This window comes from Emys orbicularis, chromosome 22, assembly GCF_028017835.1.
Source record: "Emys orbicularis isolate rEmyOrb1 chromosome 22, rEmyOrb1.hap1, whole genome shotgun sequence".
In the NCBI taxonomy this organism is placed as follows: Eukaryota; Metazoa; Chordata; order Testudines; family Emydidae; genus Emys; species Emys orbicularis.
In genome coordinates, this window is record NC_088704.1 from 13,909,486 (window position 1) to 13,927,627 (window position 18,142).

Genomic DNA, 18,142 nt, shown 5'->3' on the forward strand with positions numbered 1-18,142 from the left:
CTTCGCCTGGGCTGTTCATACCCTGCAATGTAAGGCATTCATTTTTTCCCTAGCCTTCCTTGGGATTTTAATTGCTGTATTACTTCTGCAATGCTCCCAGCCTGGCAGTAAGTCTGGAATTGAAACCTGGGAAGCAAGAACATAGGGTTGGAAAATCATTTTCCGGTCATGTGGCAGTGTTGTTAAAACTGTCTTCACTGTATGCCTTTCATGTAAGGCTTTCAAAGCAATCTTGCAAACAAGTTAAAGTTCAGACACACTTGTGAGATAGATAAGTAGCATTTATCAGATGACTAAACGTGGGCACAGAGGCTGATTTGCCTAAGGTCACTTAGTAAGCCAGTAGCAGAATTGGGAAAGAAAAGAGGACTCTCGGTAATATTTTCAAAGCACTGAGCCACTGGAGAGGCCAGTGTCAGACCATTCTGACTAAAAGCAGAAATATTGCAGCCACTTACTCCATATTAAATTCTTATTTTGGGGGATACTTTTATTTTAGATGGATCAGATATTCAGGTTTTCAAAATGGATTTTAAGCATCTGGACATCCTGTAAAACACCCCCCCCCCCCTTGCAGACTTCTGAGGACTCAGAATTGGAAGGGTTTGTGTTTAGTTTACCCTCTTCCTATTAGTTTGTGTCATGGTGGGTTGAGCAGTCCTTTGTATTGTATTGTGTATTTTAATGTATAAGATAAGCGCCAACAAGTTTTTTTGGATTAAAATCTAAATAAACACATATGCAAATACATTTGCATGTGCAGTAACAACCCTTTCCAAGATATTCCTTAAGGTTTTTTTTCTAGGTATATATTTATGGTTTGGCACCACGAAGGTCTGAGTGAAAATTATGCCCTTGAAAATATGCATATGATGGTTTAAAAAGCAAAACAAAATCTAAAAAAGTGGTTGAACTGTATTTTTATTCATGAGAACAGACTGATTCCAAAGGAACATTTTTGGTGCTCCCAGTAAATGCTTTTTAAAGAAGGCTGCATGAAAAATATCTCTTGCTCCCTCTTTCTAAGGCCAGTTTTGCACTACAAATTTTTGCTGGTATAGGTGTGATGCCTGATGAACACTGCTGTGCCAGTGAAAGCCCCAAGTGTAGATGCAGTTTTACTGGCAAAAGTAAGTGTGCTTTTGCCAGCTTAGCTTATTTTCCTTGGGTTGCTTGGTTGTGGTGCTGGGGCTGGTAAAAGCTATACTAGCAAAAGTGCTATTTTGTTGGCGTAAGTTGCATCCATACGAAGAGTGTTTTGCCAGTGAAGTATACCAATACAGCCATACTGGCAAAGCGTTCCTAGTATAGGTCTGGCCTGACTCTATCACCACCTCCTCATTTCTAAAATGGTGGTGCGATTCTAAACAACTCTGAAGCTCTTGTTTGGTTAAACAAGGCTTGGGTGTATTTTTAGACTTTTAAGTCTTTGATATCCCAAAGTCTCAGACGTTTTATCTTCCTTTCCTAACATCAGTTTAGCAAAGTTTGCTTTTAAATCCCCACAGTATTCAAACAAGCCTGTCTGTGCCTGTCCACACTTAAAAAAAAAAGAAAAAAATATCTTTAAGTTCATGCTAGTCTGTTGATGTTGAAAGACCACTGTTAGGGAAAAGTCTGTGTTGCTTTTTTGGCGACAGCCATGTGATTGGTGAGCTGTAATAACGTTTCTTTAGCTACACATCATATAACAGTTGTGGTCAGTTTCTGGGATTTTCCAAGCAGCTGGTATCTATAATTGAGTAGGTTTTATGGGCAACATTTGCCTGACTGAGGTTGAACAAACGCTATAGTATATGTTAGGTCATTTAAAGTGAATCATATTGATCCAAAAGGGCCTAGCCATTTGAAAAATAACACACCAGGGTTGGGTGAGACTTGACACATTCAGTTTTGGGCTACTGGGGTTTTTAATCCCATCAGGTACTTACATCTTGTTTGCAAAGACAGGCTCAGTTTTGCCTTGAATTAGCACTCTTGTGCATTCCAGCAGCTTATTTGCCTGTGGCTCAAGTAGGCATGCTGACCCCCATTTCTATTGTTTGCATGCTGTGTATTCACTTGGATTAAAGGTGAGGCTCTGGTGCTGTTTTTTATCATAAATTTGTGATGTAATTACCCTGAGGGGTCGGAAAGAGTCCTCCCCCATGCTTTCCTATTGTGCACTCTGGATAAGCTTAGTTGCTAGTTAGGTTGAACCCTGGAACATTCTGCAAACTTCAGTGTGACTTTGTGTGCTTTGGCCTATGCTGTATGGTGTCGAGCATGATTAACCAAGGTCTCAATCTGTCTTCTGGGAATTCATTCATATCAGGAGTTACTCTATAATGAAACAGGCTCTGAGCAGCATTCCAGAGCGGAACGCCTGTTTCCTTCTTCAGCTATCCTTTGTGTGTGACAGTACAGAATGGGGATAAATGGAATTATCCGATTGTGTATATATAACTAATGTGCCTAAACACAGACTGGTGTCATGACTATCAAAATCTTACAATGTTACGTTCCAGTTGTAGCAAGGGTAAAAACATTCTCGCCTGAGAAATTCAGATTTTTTTTTTTAACGCAAAAACAGTTCTTCCCTTTTTCTTTGTACACCCCTCTCAGTTGCTGGAATGTGGATGTTCTCCATTAGCCTATACTGTTGTTCTTTGAGCAGTTAGTTTCTAGGAAATTCCCTATGGACGAGGCAGTGAGTTGGTATCATAGGCAATTAATCCTCTTTGCCCTGTGGTGCTGTAATCTGAGTTTTTCTGTTGTATGACGACAGAAGCAGCTGCTTTGACGGTTGTTGTGTACAGTGGGAGTGAAGCTGCCAGTGAGTAAAATTACTGCAAACCCAAGCCATAGAGCTTGCCAAAAACCACTAAGATTTTCAATGTATTTACTTCTACTGTCCTAATCCAGCTTTAAACATCTGTGTAATTACTGTTTTTGGCAATATACGTGATGTATTAGCACAGTTTACTTTAGAGAACAAAAAACCACGGCACATTATATTTTTGTAATGGTGTTAGTTTTATGGATTCCATATCATCCAAGCATAATTATGTATAAAATGCTAAAAGTGCTTAACCCATTGCAACATCTGTGACAGATGAATAACGTTAAGTAAGCAGATTAGTTTTGAGCAGTTTGCATGGTATGTTCAGTTAAAAGTGTGATTGGGCCACAGCATGGCTTCTGAATGTGGAGATGTTTGTGACTTTTAAAAAAAAGTTGTTAAATGTGTGCAATGTATATGTAATCATATATCCACATATATACATTATTCTAGAAATTTGATTTTTAAGTTCATTCTTAGTTTTTTCCATTCTTTTGCCAGACGATTCCATCACCATATGGGATATCCATTTCCATCTTTAAATTGTCGTTCTTTTGTGGTAACTGTGCCAAAAAGATTTTTTTAAAGGGCAGGGGTGCATGTGTGTGTGAGAGAATGTGTTGACATTTATTGCAAAGGCATAAGATATCCAACGACCTTGAAAAATGTTTGAATCACTGTTCAAGTAATAAAGGATTAATTTATAGAGCATTTGCTCTGGGGTAACCATGGTTTAATCTTAATTAGGTGCTTGCTAGTAGTTCTGCCTTACCTTACTCTTCTGGTTTTCCCATGTTACGTCTACACAACTGAGGTCCTATAATTATTTCCCCTCTCTCTCTATCCAGTGATTCTAGGACTGCTCTAATGTGGTGGATTTTTTTCATGGAGAAATAAAAACAGATGTATTGTTTCATGGTGGTGTCAGTTAATCCTCTCCACATTTTTGAAATTGTGAATTGTTCTCTCTGAGAATCCTAGGAAATGTGATCTGTTTGTGGAACGATGTTGAGCAGTGCTTATGAGAGGCTTTCATCATGTGCCTTTTAACAATACTTAAAATATAGATGGGCAGCTCCTGCACTAGATTACAGATGGACAAGCAAACTGAGCTAAACTCTGCTTTATGTGAAAGATTGTCCAAGCATGTGTGTGCCCTATAAAAAGCCGATAGGAATACATTCTGATTTAATAAACAATAGCCCTATATGCAGAGACTTATTTTCCTGTGCATACGAAAAAGCACTTGTACCTTACATATATCACTTAATATTTTGCTCTAGTTTAATCTGAGATGAAAAAATGTAACGATGGCACTGATCCTGCAGTCTTTACTTGTGGGTAGTCCTTAGGCAGTCCTGTTGAAGTTTTGTATCCTCCGTTTTTGCAGGTCACACAGAGCTGGTATTCTTTGGCGCCTTCAGTCCAGTACGGTACCTCTGATAGGATTATGCCCCTCTTCTTGCTCTGCCTGGCCCAGGCGCACAGCAGCATGTTCTCTGTCTTTGGTAGATCATTTTGCCTTTCCCGGATTGGTGAGAACAGTAGAAAATCCAGCCATGGGAAGCAGGTCTGACCTGTTCCTTCAAGTAATTTACCATCAGCCAGACCAAGTTTGGTTTGTATTCTGTGTATTGCTGGCACTCATTCAGAGTCCAGTCCTACAAAGTGAGTCATGTTAAATCACTCGGTTCAAGCCTGGCTCTGACATAAGCATCCCCCAATAAAGCTGCACCTTCCAATTAGGGATCAATTTAGCCAGTAATCTTCAATGTTGAGACTACTCCTGGTTCTCCCCACCCCACCCCCAGCTGCCTTAGGCTATGTCTATGTAGGATTGCCAGGTGTCCGGTTTTTGACTGGAATGCCTGGTCGGAAAGGGACCCTGGTGACTCCTGTCAGCACTGCTGACAGGGCCGTTAAAAGTTCGGTTGGTGGTGCAGGCAGGCTCCCTGTGACTCCTGGGAAGCTGCCGGCATCTCCCTCTGGCTCGTAGGCAGAGGGACAGCCACGGGGGGTTCTGTGCACTGCCCCCGCCCCCAGTGCCAGCTCAGCAGCTCCCATTGGCCAGGAACCGCGGCCAATGGGAGTTGAGGGGGCGGGGCCTGCAGGTGCAGGCAGCGTGCAGAGCCACATGGTCGTCCCTCCATCTAGGAGCCAGAGTGAGATGCTGGCAGTCACGCGGAGCCAGGTATGGAGCCTGCCTGTGCCGCCAACCGGACTTTTAACAGCCTGCTGCTTCCTGGGAGCTGCCTGAGGTAAGTGTGCCCCGAACGTCCTCCCATGCCCCGACCGCTGCCCCAGCCCTGAGCCCCCTCCCGCACCCTGAACACCTCATTTCTGACCCCACCCTGGAGCCTGCACCCCAGCCCAGAGCCCGTACCCCCTCCTGCACCCCAGCCTGGAGCCCTCTCCTGCATGCCAAACTCCGGCCCCACCCTAGAGCCCGCACCCCCATCTGGAGCTCTCACCCCCTTCCGCACCCCAACCCCCTTCCCCAACCTCAAGCCCTCTTCTGCACTTCAAACCCCATATCTCCAGCCACCACCCCAGAGCCCACAGCCGGAGCTCTCACCCCTCTCGCACCCCAATCCCCTTCCCCAGTCCGGTGAAAGTGAGCGAGGGTGGGGGAGAGCACACGATGGAGGGAAGGGGGATGGAGGGGGCAGGGGATGGGGCAAGGGTGTACGGTTTTCTGCAAATAGAAAGTTGGCAACCCTATGTCTGTGCTGTGCCGCTGTAAGGCCTCCAGTGTAGGTCTCTCTCATTGACATAATTAAACCACCTCCAAAGAGCGGTGGTAGCTATGCTGGTGGGAGAGCGTCTCACGTTGACATAGCTCTGTCCACACTGGTGCTTCTGTCAATGAAACTTACGTTGGGCAGGAGTGTGGTTCTCCCCCCAACCGCTGACCAACAGAAGTTTTACTGAAAAAAGTGCTAGTGTAGACATAGCCTTAGTCAAAGATGAGAAGGTGACTGGAATGCTTCAGGAGACGGACAATATAAACACAGATGAATTTGGTAAGAGAAGCTTTTGTTGCTGTCAGGCATGGGCCCTTGAATCCTTAGGTGAGATTTTAAATTCTGTTTTCATTCTCACCCGGAATCATGTGTGCAGCTTGATACCTAGGTTCTTTATCTTGGGCGATGGAAAAAAACTAGCCAGGTTTTGTTAAGCCTGCTTCTGCCATCTGTCTCCCCTTCCCAGATCAGCATGATCTTGGCAGCAGGTGTCTGACTAGCTGGACTGTGGTGGTGCTGGCTTAAAAAATCCTGTCAGTCAAACATAATTTCCCCAAAATGGGTATTTTTCACCATTGACTGAAGAGGAAGGTTCTCACCCTCCAGCAGAGTCTGTAAGATAACTTAATGCGGAAGGCCATAAACTGTATCAATATTGAAGAGGTTACGAGGCTGACTTTTTCTAAGTGAAAGATGAGCTTCCACTCCTGATAGAGGAAGGAAAAGCTGACAAAGCTGCTTTGCAGTCACTTGGCTGTTGAGCATGTAATTTATAAAAGTTGGGGCTAATCCTGATACAAAATTGCATGCCAACTGCTCCGGGGGGAAATATATAGGTTATCTACAGCTAAGTCCGTCTTAGGGGGCATTTCCCTGCAAGTAGATTCTGCTCTTGTCCCTGGGGGAAGAAATGTTATCTCTGTCTATAGAAGTCAGCAAGGGCATTACTGACAAATGTGTGAAGGTGGAATTTAAAAGGTCATTGGATCTAGCCACATCCCAATTAGAAACTGCCATATACTTGTGCTCATCACATGCCTTGTTAGAATGGCTTGAGGATTAAACCAGCGGGAAGAAGCGGTAGCTCCTTTCTGGTTATCTCATGGAACTCAGGCCTTATATAAACTATAGCAGCCACTCAAGGCACCTTAAGACCTCTAAATTAGGGTATCCCTGCAGTGTTGGCAAGACTTGCTGTTGGTTTCAAGATGTTGGTTTGCATGTCTCTATATGAGATTCCATTTGGTATCCTTACCTTTCAGTGTAAGGTAGTGGGTTGTTAATTGCTTGCTAATTTATATCTAGCCTGGATGTTCCCTTCCTCGTTTGACTAAAAACAAAAATAGAACAGTCTGTCTCCTTTTACTATACATCTCTGCTCCGAATCTTTGAATCAAAATAGCCTTCTAGTTTTAGAGGAGAGGGAGATGGCGATGGTGTTCTCCTATCGCAGGGATGAGAGAAACAGGAACCAAATTCTAAAAACCAAGTTTTTGCATAGCTTTCTTTTCCCTTCCTATCTGTACTTATCTTCCCTGATTGTGTCCTTGGGGGTTTGAGCCAGTGGATAAGAATAACCGCGGATGGATGGGTTTAATCAATCCTGAGAGGCTATCAAAATAAAATTCTGGTGAATGCTCTATGTTCTTATAATAGTCACCAGTGTTTCACCATATAGAAACTATTCTCTCCACTGCCTCTTATCTAAAGAGGCATCATATCAGTATCATCATGTGCAATAGAGGCGTATTCTTTACAGTTTCTGAGATGCCCCCGTGAACTGTCCAGGTTTGGATTTAAAATGGCTAAATTGGTTTGTTGCCCAAAATAAACCTTATATGACATCAACAAAGAGTTTATTTTAGCAGTTAACCCAGGGGAATTATCCAGGCTTTCTCAACATACAGAATATTTATCAGCGTGCTGCTGTAGACCCTTGCCATCACTGATTTCTCTGGTCAATTGACATCTTCATTGCTAGGCTCTTCTCTTTGGACTTGCATCAGATCACCTTGTGTTGGCAGAATGATGGTAACTGCTTTAAGAAATAAAGGAGTTGGAATAATTTCTTACCTGGATGATTGGCTCATTCAGGAAATGCCTCCGATTCAAGCCCCAGGCTGAATTATGCCAGCAAAAGCATTTTTGTCTTTGGGTATTTTCATTGGTGGGAGTAGTAGTCAATAACAAGAATTTATTGCAGCCTGTTTTAAGAGATTTCAGATGCACAGAACCAGTTTTCTATTTCTCAAAAAACTTTTTAAAAGTCTGAATGTCCTTTTCTTAATCTTAAGCCATTTCAGAAGTATAATGTAAGGGGCATTGCATCTTTTGAGGCTCCTGATTTCATGCTTGCAGTTAGTACCATGGGCTGCGTTTTCAAGCTGGGATAATTTAAAGCTACAGCTGATCCACCAGGGAATATATCTTTTTGGAAACTGTCATTTGTCCACCTCAGTTGGTCACAGTCTCCTTTCATTACTGGCTTCAAAGGTTAAATATGGAAGAAATGGGTCTGTTGGAGCAAGTTGTTGACAGTTCACTGTAATCTGAGAGACTTTGAAGGTTTAGCCCTAAGGAATCAAGTACCTTTTTGTACCTTCTTTAAGGTAATGAATGACATTGTTCCCAGTGAAATCCATTGTTTTGTAATAGTACTTATCATCATTTGAGTGGTGTAACCTCATCACCATAAATTACTTATTTGAAGCTTGAATTTCTTGTTAAGGTGACAGCCTTCCAGCAATTTAAGTGTTAGCCTTGATTTCACACTGTCCCTTTTTAACAATGAAATATTTTTCTAGTGGCAACAGTTTCTGGCAGAAGGGTGGGATAAAGTGAAATTGCAGCTCTCTGGTACATTCCTCTTTACCTGGATTCAAAAGGGCTAAGTTGGCCTTTTGCAGTCTTTCATTTTTGGCCAGGGTTTCTTTTAGGTTTCACTTAAATTGAGAAATTATTCTTTTAAGTTAGTAATTTTGTCAATGAGGAGCTATTGGCAGGCAAGTACTGGTTGATTTGGGGATCTCTAACTTGAAACACTTAGAGTTGAATTAAATCATGATTTAGATTCTGGTGATAGGAAATATGTACTTTAGAATCACACCTAGTTACTCCTCTTTGAATCCTATCTTAACAATGCCTAAAGTTAACATAACTGAAGATGCTCCCGGTCCTGGGAAAACTGGATAGCAAAAGCCTCCATTGAAGAGGATTCAAGGCAGCAGTGCGGTTGTCTTTGCAAGCCCTTTGCACGTCTTTCCAGGCTTTTTAGATTGAGTAACTTTTGTTTGAGGTGCAGCAATTGGTCACAGAGTTCTTAAAGCAATGGTACCTTCCTAATTTCCTTGACTACTTTATATCTAAGGGTATGTCTACACCCAGCCGCTAGTTCGGTGGCTGGGAATCGAAGTTCTGGGTTCGACTTATCGCGTCTTGTCTGGACGCGATAAGTCGAACCAGGAAGTGATCGCCGTCGACTGCGGTACTCCAGCTAGACGAGAGGAGTACCGCGGCGTCGACGGGGGAACCGCAGCGTCGACGGGGGAGCCTGCCTGCCGCATGTGGACCGAGGTAAGTTCGAACTAAGGTACTTCGAACTTCAGCTACGTTATTCACGTAGCTGAAGTTGCGTACCTTAGTTCGAATTGGGGGGTAAGTGTAGACCAAGCCTAAGTGGTATGGATTGCTTCCCATAACCCTGGATTGACAGATTAGGGAATACAGAGTTTATCTTTTAATTTTTTGTCTGTCTTGGATCTCTTCCTTGGGAATGTCTCCCTTTGAGTTAGCATATTTTCAGGAAAATAGTATGACATATGCATAACAGTGACTGTAGTTCAGATTCCTTCTATTGAACAATTTTACGAAGTGCTTATGGATGCCTCATTTGGTGCAAATTCTGTTAGAGGCTTTCCAGAAGAGAGGGTGCCAAAAATTCTAACACTGTTGTTTGTGCTGCTGATTGTCACTCAAAAATGTAACACACAACCTGTCAGTCCAGATTGTTGGACTTGAGTGGTAGAAAAGGCATTTACTGGTAAATTATTTCTTGGTTCCTAGAGCAGAGAACAGGAGACTAACTATATGTAGTGGTGTTCTGTATTACAGCCTTTCAATTGACTGGTATTAGGTGATGGTGTGATATCTGGGTTTTAGGGAGGAGAGGGGGATTTCTTCTGGGCGGAGGGGTGTAAAACTCTGTGCACTCACTGCCCAGGACTGGTTTGCAGTTTGAAGATCCTGGCTCATAGCTCTGAGCTATCACGTACTATTCACTTGTAAATACTGTTGAAATAAGTATACTTGCCCAATCCAACCTTGCGTTTAAAAAAAGCTAAATGCACAGTCTGCACCCTAGTACTGCTTACAGTGATGAAAGGGACAAGATAGGTATGCTTATTTTTTCGTTAAAGAAGAAAAGTAATTGGTGAAGAAGAGGTACTGCTATTCATCCTCTACATAGTCCATTATTTGTGAAAAAAACAAAAAACAAACAAACCAAAAGCCTTGTGCTACCTGTGGTGCCCGCAAGAGCAGCTCTGGGCATGTTGCCACCTTATTGTGTGAGCCTGTTGGATCTTGCAAGCTAAGTGGGGTCAGGCTAGTTCAACACGTGAAGGGGAGACTTCCCAACGGATACTTGGGAACTGCAGTAAGGGCGGGAATTGTGGTTGAATGGATGTGGTACTCTTTATTGTGTGTCAGCTCTGTTGGATATTGTGCTGCTGAAGGTACTGTTATTTGATTGAGATGTAAAATGGAAATCATGACCTTTGGTTAAAAATTCCCTGGTACTTGTGAGAATAGGGGCTGGAAATCTTATATCTTGGTCAGATTCAAATACTGGTAATTACATTTTCCCTTCCTAAATCGTATAGTTCCATTTCTGACCTAAAACTCTGTGTGCTCTCACACCTACCATGTTCTACTCCAAAGGTAGCTATATTTCAGTGGTGGATTAAATTATCTTTGTGCCTAGTTTGTAAGGAGCTTTGAGGATCTTTTGGGGATGAAAGCTGCTGTGTAAACTATCTGCAAGGTATTTGAAGCTAGTGTTTCACTTATCAAACAGCTGCTTTAAAGGGCTTCACGTATTTTACAGTTTTATCTCATGCAAACTGAAATATTTTTGTAGGTTCCTTTTTGATTTTCAGAACTGGAGGGATTGTGAGGGATTTCTGAGTATTAATGTTTCCTCTCTTTTTTTTTTCTTCTTCTTCTTTCAAGAGCTTCTTTAAAACGCTGGGGTTGTTGGAGTGGTCGAATTTTTCCTGGAATTGAGTAAGAAATTCAGAAGACTGAAGCCCAGGCTTACTGTCTACCTTTCACGGAGGCCCAGCCGTGAGAGGACAGAAGAAGGCACGTGGCGAATCATGACAGCTGACAAAGAGAAGGACAAAGACAAAGAGAAGGATAGAGATAGGGACCGGGACAGGGAGCGAGACAAGAGAGAGAAAGTGAGAGAGAGCGAAAACTCCCGTCCTCGTCGGAGCTGCACTTTGGAAGGAGGTGCCAAGAATTACGCAGAAAGTGACCACAGTGAAGATGAGGACAATGACAACAACAGTGCCACCACAGAGGAGTCCACCAAGAAAAATAAAAAGAAGCCGCCGAAGAAGAAATCTCGCTATGAGAGAACCGACAGTGGTGAAATAACGTCCTTCATCACGGAGGATGATGTTGTCTACAGGCCTGGAGGTAAAGAAACCTTAAAAATGTGCTAACATGGACTGTAGTTGTGCACTTGCCTCCCATTTCTTGGCTGTCGCGTACAGCACTGTGTGGATGAATTTGTACCCTATTGGTTTTAGCTGGGAGGGTATGTGCTTGCCAGTAGGGGTCATTGCAGAAAGGAGCTAAAACACAAGCTAACCCTCTTGGTCTCAAGTCCCCTACATTTCCCCAAATTCTGGTTGGCATGAATTCAAGGCTTGTGACGTGGGGGTGGGTGGCTGGGCGGGTGGGGGAGGCCATCGGGGGCTGGAGCCTGCAGCCTGGGGATGGGGCCCAGGAACAGAGCCCAAAGCTCTCTGGCCGGAGCCTGCTGCCCCACCACCTAAGGGCTGAAACCTGAAGCCTGAGTCCCACCGCCCCTGGGAAGGTGGGGAACTCACAGGCTGCCTGCTTCTTCAGCGTTGTGCCCCAGATGTCTCCAGAGGGGAGCAGGGCTCAATCCCTGCTCGCGGCCCCAACACCAAGGCAGCACATCCAGGAGCAACAGGGAGTGGCTGCTGCTTTGCCCCCCCAAGCCTCCTCTCCAATCACAGCTCAGAAGGTGGTGGCCACAAGAAAAGCCCCCGGCGCCACATTTGAGAAACGCTGATCTAGAATGTGAGGTGCCTAACCTAAATGCTTAGGCTGGATCTGTGTGAAGAAAGTGACTGGCAGAGCTATTGTGAAATAAGTTATTCTGCGATAAGTATTCAGAATAGCTCCGCCTGTGGATGTTCTGTTCTGGAATAAGTGTTTTTTATTTAGGAAAAATTAATCTGGTTTGTGAGCAGAGTGATTATTCCTGAATAGTGTGTCCATAGGGGAACTTTTCTGAAATAGCTATTGTAGAATAACTTACTCCACAGTAAATTTCCTGTTGTAGACAAGGCTTTATTCTTCACTGCTACCCCTACCCGTAGTGCTCTTTCATGACCCTCTTCACTTTTATCTTCTTCCTAAATGCATAACCTTCCAGTGAGGGTAGATTAACGTGTACTAGACCAGTGTTTCTCAGTGCCGGTCCCTGAGATCTCCTGGACACAGTTTAGGAAGGCAGCAAGCCTTGATATCGAAAACTTGAGAAACACTGCACTAGACCATGTCAGCTTCCCCCCTCTGCTGACTTGTTAGCTTTCCCATGGGATAAACCTCAAATGCCAGTCTTGGCATGTGTGCCTGAAGTTTGCCACTGGCTAGCAGCATAAATAATTTTCAAGTTAACCTAGCAAAGTCTCTTTTTCTAGGTGTCTGGGCTGCCCCCAAAATGTGTAATGTTCTTTTTTTGGGGGGGGCTTCCCCGTTAATAAGGCCCACTATTTCAGTGGCCAGTGTAGGCAGCAAAGCTATGCTGTGTTTCTTTTGAGCTTTCTACTCCAAATGAGTCCCAGTTCTATATTCTAGCCTGACTGGTGTGTAGTATTTTGTCACCTTTCCAGTACAGGCGTTCAGTTGCAATGTAAACATGCAATTCTCCTTGCTCATTAGCTGGAATTTAGACATCGTTTTCTGGTTGGTATGGGAAGATGCCTGGTAACTATTGCAGTTGTTGTTCGATATTGTGGTCAGGGTGCTGTTTCACTGGGCAGTGTACAAATTTGGTTAAACACAGTCCCTGCCCCAAATAAGCTGCAATTTTGGAAAGCTAACCTCCTCTAGTAGCTTTGAATATAGTTTAGATGCATCTTGAAATGGCATACCAGGATGGTATTAATGAACATCAAGAAGCCTGTCCTAGGCTATTGGCAATGTATAAAACAAGTTTACAAGTTTGTTCTTTGAGGGAAGTGAAAGAGATGCAAGTGCCCATAATCCAGTAGTGGCCCCTGCTTACTCCTCCTTTTGTATAGCTTAGGGTTATATACTTAGCTTATATACTAGAACTCTATTGCCAGCCTTATAACCAGTCTTCAGGGAAGCAATATTTATAGCAACTGTGACTATAGCAATGAGTCTGGAGACCAGGAAGCTAGTACCCACTCTGCCATTGTCTTGTTTTTTGACACTAGACAAATCTCTTAATGTGTCTACACTGCAGTTTCCCTGTCAGATTTAAAAAAAAAAAAAAAAAATCAAATGCATACCAGCCTTTATAGAGCTCTTTGAGAGCCTTCAATGAAAGGCACTATATTAGCACTTAACATTTACTTATTAGCAGTGTATACTGGTACTGTCCGTTTTTCTTTTTCTTTCAGGGCAATAATAGGAATAACTTACACTTATGGGGGATTCTTCAGTGTGCCAGCTAATTTAATCACTGCAGGATTTCACTTAAATTTTTTCAGAGTTTAATTTTCCACATTCAGTACTGACACATGAATTCAGCTATGACCGTTGTCAGTTAGATTTTCAGACAATGAAATTCCACGTGGAAGTTTTTTGTGGCGATATTCTCATTTCTGATTGCAGCCATCGTTTTGAATAACAAACTCTGTGTTCAGAGTAAAGAATTTTGGAATGCTCAATATCATGAATAATTAGTTTTCTCTTTCACCATAAGTGGAATTTATCCTTGTCTCTCCTATCAAAAGAACTAGCTTAGGGGCTTCACTATTTTTGTCCTACTTCTCTGTAAAATCATCAATGTGCTATAGTAACACTGCTGGAGCAAAACAGACACACACACCAAAAGAAAACCGTGGAAACTAATGATGGGAAACTTGTCTAATTTTCAAATTACGTATTGTGTCTGTGGAACATTAAACTTAATTCTTATAGAAGCAGATGAAATTGGTATAAATTGCTTAAGTTGGTGTGGATATGAGTATGATCAACTCCTGGACCAGTTGGGTGATTTATTCTCATGTAAAGCGGGGTGAAAAATCTGAACAGTACTATATATACTCGTTGATAAGCCGAATATTTTTGGTAAAAAAGTGATGCATCAAAGAGCGGGGGTTGGCTTATAAACAGGTCTACACCAAAATTTGATGATTTAAAACTCTATGGAATCATTGAATTGAATATCTAATTCATTGTCGTTTTGTTTACCTGGAGCATTCACAGGCATGGAGCCCCTCAGCTCCCTGTGGCCGCGGTTTGCCGTTCCCAGCCAATGGGAGCTGCGGGAAGTGGCGCCACTCCCGCAGCTCCCATTGGCTGGGAACGGCAAACTGCGGCCACTGGGAGCTGAGGGGCTCCGTGCCTGTGAACGCTCCAGGTAAACAAAATGTCCAGGCCCGCTAGCAGCTTACCCTAATGGGCCAGGAGCCAAAGTTTGCCAACCCCTGAAATATAGGGTCGGCTTATGAACGGGTCATACAGTTTTTGCTATTTTTACCTATCCATCTTGGGGGGTCGGCTTATAAACGAACGGGCTAATGAACGAGTATATACGGTAATTAATGGTAAATTCTTTGAGGTTTTAAGGTGTTTCTCTTTTAAGTCTTTCTTGCCTATGCAAAAGTTGGCACTTTGTTTACTAATTTATTTCCCAACAGCACATCTCATGCTTGACAAGTTCGAGATATCAATTACCGTAATAGTTTTGCTCTCAACAGGCAGGACTTGGAATATACTAATATTTGATCACTAGTGCAATAACAGCAGGGAGCCTGCATAAAGATAAACTTTGGGGCAGTCTAACTGTCAGTGTTATAGGATCAAGACCGCATACAGTGTGTTAAGAACCGCTGTTGTGTTGGCGTGGAGGTGCAGTGGGTTAATGCACTGGCTTTTCATTGCTGAAGGTCCTGGCTTAAAATCTAGATAGAAAATCTTTTTGGTCTCTAGTAGTAGTCCATGTTATAGAACTTGGAATGATTAATCTGTTTACGAGGCTCCCTGTACTGGAATATTAGAGGTATTCCAAGCTTAGGTAGAAATGCATTGACAGAACAGAAGAATTTAATACAAAGCTTGCCTGCGCTGTGCCTTGGTCAAACTATTGTCAATCTAGTTTTTGATTATTTTATTAACTTCTAGAAAGGAGAGCTTTGGAACCCACATGTCTGAGAGGGGGGTGGGGACTCTGGAAATCAAATCTCTTAGACTGACAATTAAATGTAAAGGTCCATGCCTCTCTCCACACTTACGTATTTGTTTTACATATATGCATACATTATTAACTTATAAATACATTTGTAAATATTTTAATTGCTGTGAAACATTAAACAGCTGCCACTTAGTGCCACCTCTGCAGTGGAAAGTGACAGCTATTGAAAAGGGCACAGCAACACTGCATCCCAGTTAGGTGGGTCTCTTTCCATTCTAGAGCAGGACGACTTTTAGTCCATTTTAGTGTGCCTGGCTTTCAAAAAAAGCTGTCCAACATTGGAGGATCTACAGGGCTGAAAAGCCGTAGGACTGTAATGAGTATGGGAAAAGTTTCATTCTGAGCTCACACCTCAGTATCCACCAGAGAATAAACCTAGGCGAGAGACCTTATAAATGCTGTGGAAGTGGGGAAAGCTACAGTGATTGCTCATGCGTTATTCACCACAAGAGAATCCCCTTGGAAGAGAAACCTTATTTATGTACTAAATGTGGCAAAAACTGCAGTTAGGGCTTGAGCCTTCTTATCCGCTAGAGATCACTCAGTGGGGAGAAATGCTATTTATGTACTGAATGTGGGGAAAGCTTCAGTCATGGCACAGACGTTTAGAAATATCAGAGAATCCATACACAGTAAGAATTCTGTAAATGCTGGCTGAGCATCAATCGGACCTTATTAGGCACCTGAGAGAGCACACGGTTGACAACGTGGGAGAATGATCTGCTCCTACAAATAGAAGATACTTAATTGAACATTATTATTTTTGGGGGGGGGGGCGATGTTGCCAAACAAATTATAAGGGAGCTGGGTGCCCAACTTCTGTTCCCAGCTGAGACACTAACTCCAGCCAGTGACCGTGGGCAAATCACTAAGCTCTCTGTACCCATTTTCCCAATCCATAAAATGGGTATTCTACCTCCCTCTCCAGGAGGTTGTCAGGCTTTTCAAATCACTCAAGGAAGGGCAAAATAGTAGTAGTAGGTAAAAAGATTTTAGCTTAACTCAATATAACATAATTTGAACCAAAATAACTTTAATAACTTAATCTGAACTAAACTTTCTATTCAGTAACTAACACAATTGAAGATTCCTGGTATGAAACTTGGTTATTCACTTTCCTTTTTTGCCCTCTGACTTGCCTCTCTCTCTGCTGCATTGACATTCATGGTTAGTGGTGAAAAATTACACCACTACAAGGTTCCTTGTAGGAGAGGCATAAGCTTAGCAACCATCTTAAAAGGTGATTAGCTGTCTGCAGGATATTATAAATAACGTCTTAACTGGATTGCTGTCTTAAATGGTATAGTGATTACTGTATGGTTTTAAAGAAGGCTAAATGCAAATTAAGATTTCATTCTCTAGCTTCTGATTTGCTTCAGTTACATGTGGTAGGAAAAATTCAGAGGCAATTGGGCTGGTGGTGCAAATTACACAATTGTAAATGGGTGCAAGGGAGTCTAAATTGATGAAATTTACACAGCAAAGTCCAGGAAGCTGTAAATTAAAGGTTTGCGCACTTCAGGTAGCCTAATTTAACTCCAACCCTCCTGTTGGTTGCTTGTAAGAAAAACAATGCATTTGATTTGATTTGATCTGATGTCTGAAACTGAGGACTTTTCTGATCTGTAGAGATGTTAAAGTTCCATCACTCTTCATACGAATAGAAGTTTCTCTGTCCATGGCCAAAGTTCCCTTCCAAATTAAACTCTCTGCTGTGCAGCACCTCTCTCTACCAGTTGGTTTTCTTTCTTATGGAAGAGAGGTAAATAGTGGGGTCCCCCGAGGATCTCTCCTGGGACAAGTGCTGTTCAAAATATTCATGAATGATCTGGAAAAGGGGATACAGTGAGGTGTCAAAGTTTGCAGACGATACTAAATTACTCAATATAGTTGGGTTCAAAGCAGATGGCGAAGAGTTACAGAGGATCTCACAAAACTGGGTGACCGAGCAACAAAATGGCAGATAGATTCAATGTTGATAAATGCAAAGTAATGCACATTGGAAAACATAATTCCAACTATACATACTAAATGATGAGGTCTAAATTAGCTATTACCACTCCGGAAAGAGATCTTGAAATCACTGTGGATAGTTCTCTGAAAACATCTATTCAGTATGCAGTGACAGTCAAAAAAAACTAACAGTGTTAGGAACCATTTGGAAAGGGATAGATAATATTGTATATACTGTAATGCCACCATATAAATCCATTGTACACCAACATTTTGAATACTGCGTGCAGTTCTGGTTGCCCTATCTCAAAAAAGATATATTAGAATGGGAAAAAGTACAGAGAAAGGCAACAAAAATGATTGGGGTATGGAACAGCTTCCCTACGAGGAGAGATTAAAAAGACTGGGACTATTCAGCTTGGAAAAGAGATGTCTGAATAGAGATATGGTAGGTCTATAAAATCATGAACAGTGTGGCGAAAGTGAATAGGGAAGTGTTATTTGCCTCTTCACATAACACATGAACCGGTATCACCCAACGAAATTTAATAGGGAGCAGGTTTAAAACAAACATAAGGAAATATTACTTCACACAACACACAGTCAGCTTGTGGAACTTGTTGCCAGGGGATGTTGTGAAGGCCAAAAGTATAACTGGGTTAAAAAAAAAATTAGACCTATTCTCCAGGAATGTATCTATCAGTGGCTATTAGCCAAGATGGTCAGGGATGCAACCCCATTCTCTGTGTCCCTAATCATCGGATTACTAGAAGTTGGGACTGGATGACATGGTGTGGATCACTCAATATAGTGCCCTGTTCTGTTCATTCCCTTTGAACCATCTGGCACTGGCCACTGGCGGAAGACAGTATACTGGGCTAGAGGGACCATTAGTTCTTATCTTATGTTCTTCTCAGC

At 42.5% G+C, this 18,142-nt stretch overlaps 1 protein-coding gene across 1 annotated transcript in view; it reads left to right on the forward strand.

The window, feature by feature from the left end:
• The window catches only part of RERE (arginine-glutamic acid dipeptide repeats), a 311,393-nt gene that overhangs the window by 37,096 nt on the left and 256,155 nt on the right, over positions 1-18,142 (forward strand). The window contains exon 2 of the mRNA XM_065421264.1: positions 10,795-11,265. Coding sequence (XP_065277336.1) covers positions 10,941-11,265 — 325 coding nt within the window. The 5' untranslated portion in view covers positions 10,795-10,940. The remainder of the gene's footprint in view (positions 1-10,794; positions 11,266-18,142) is intronic.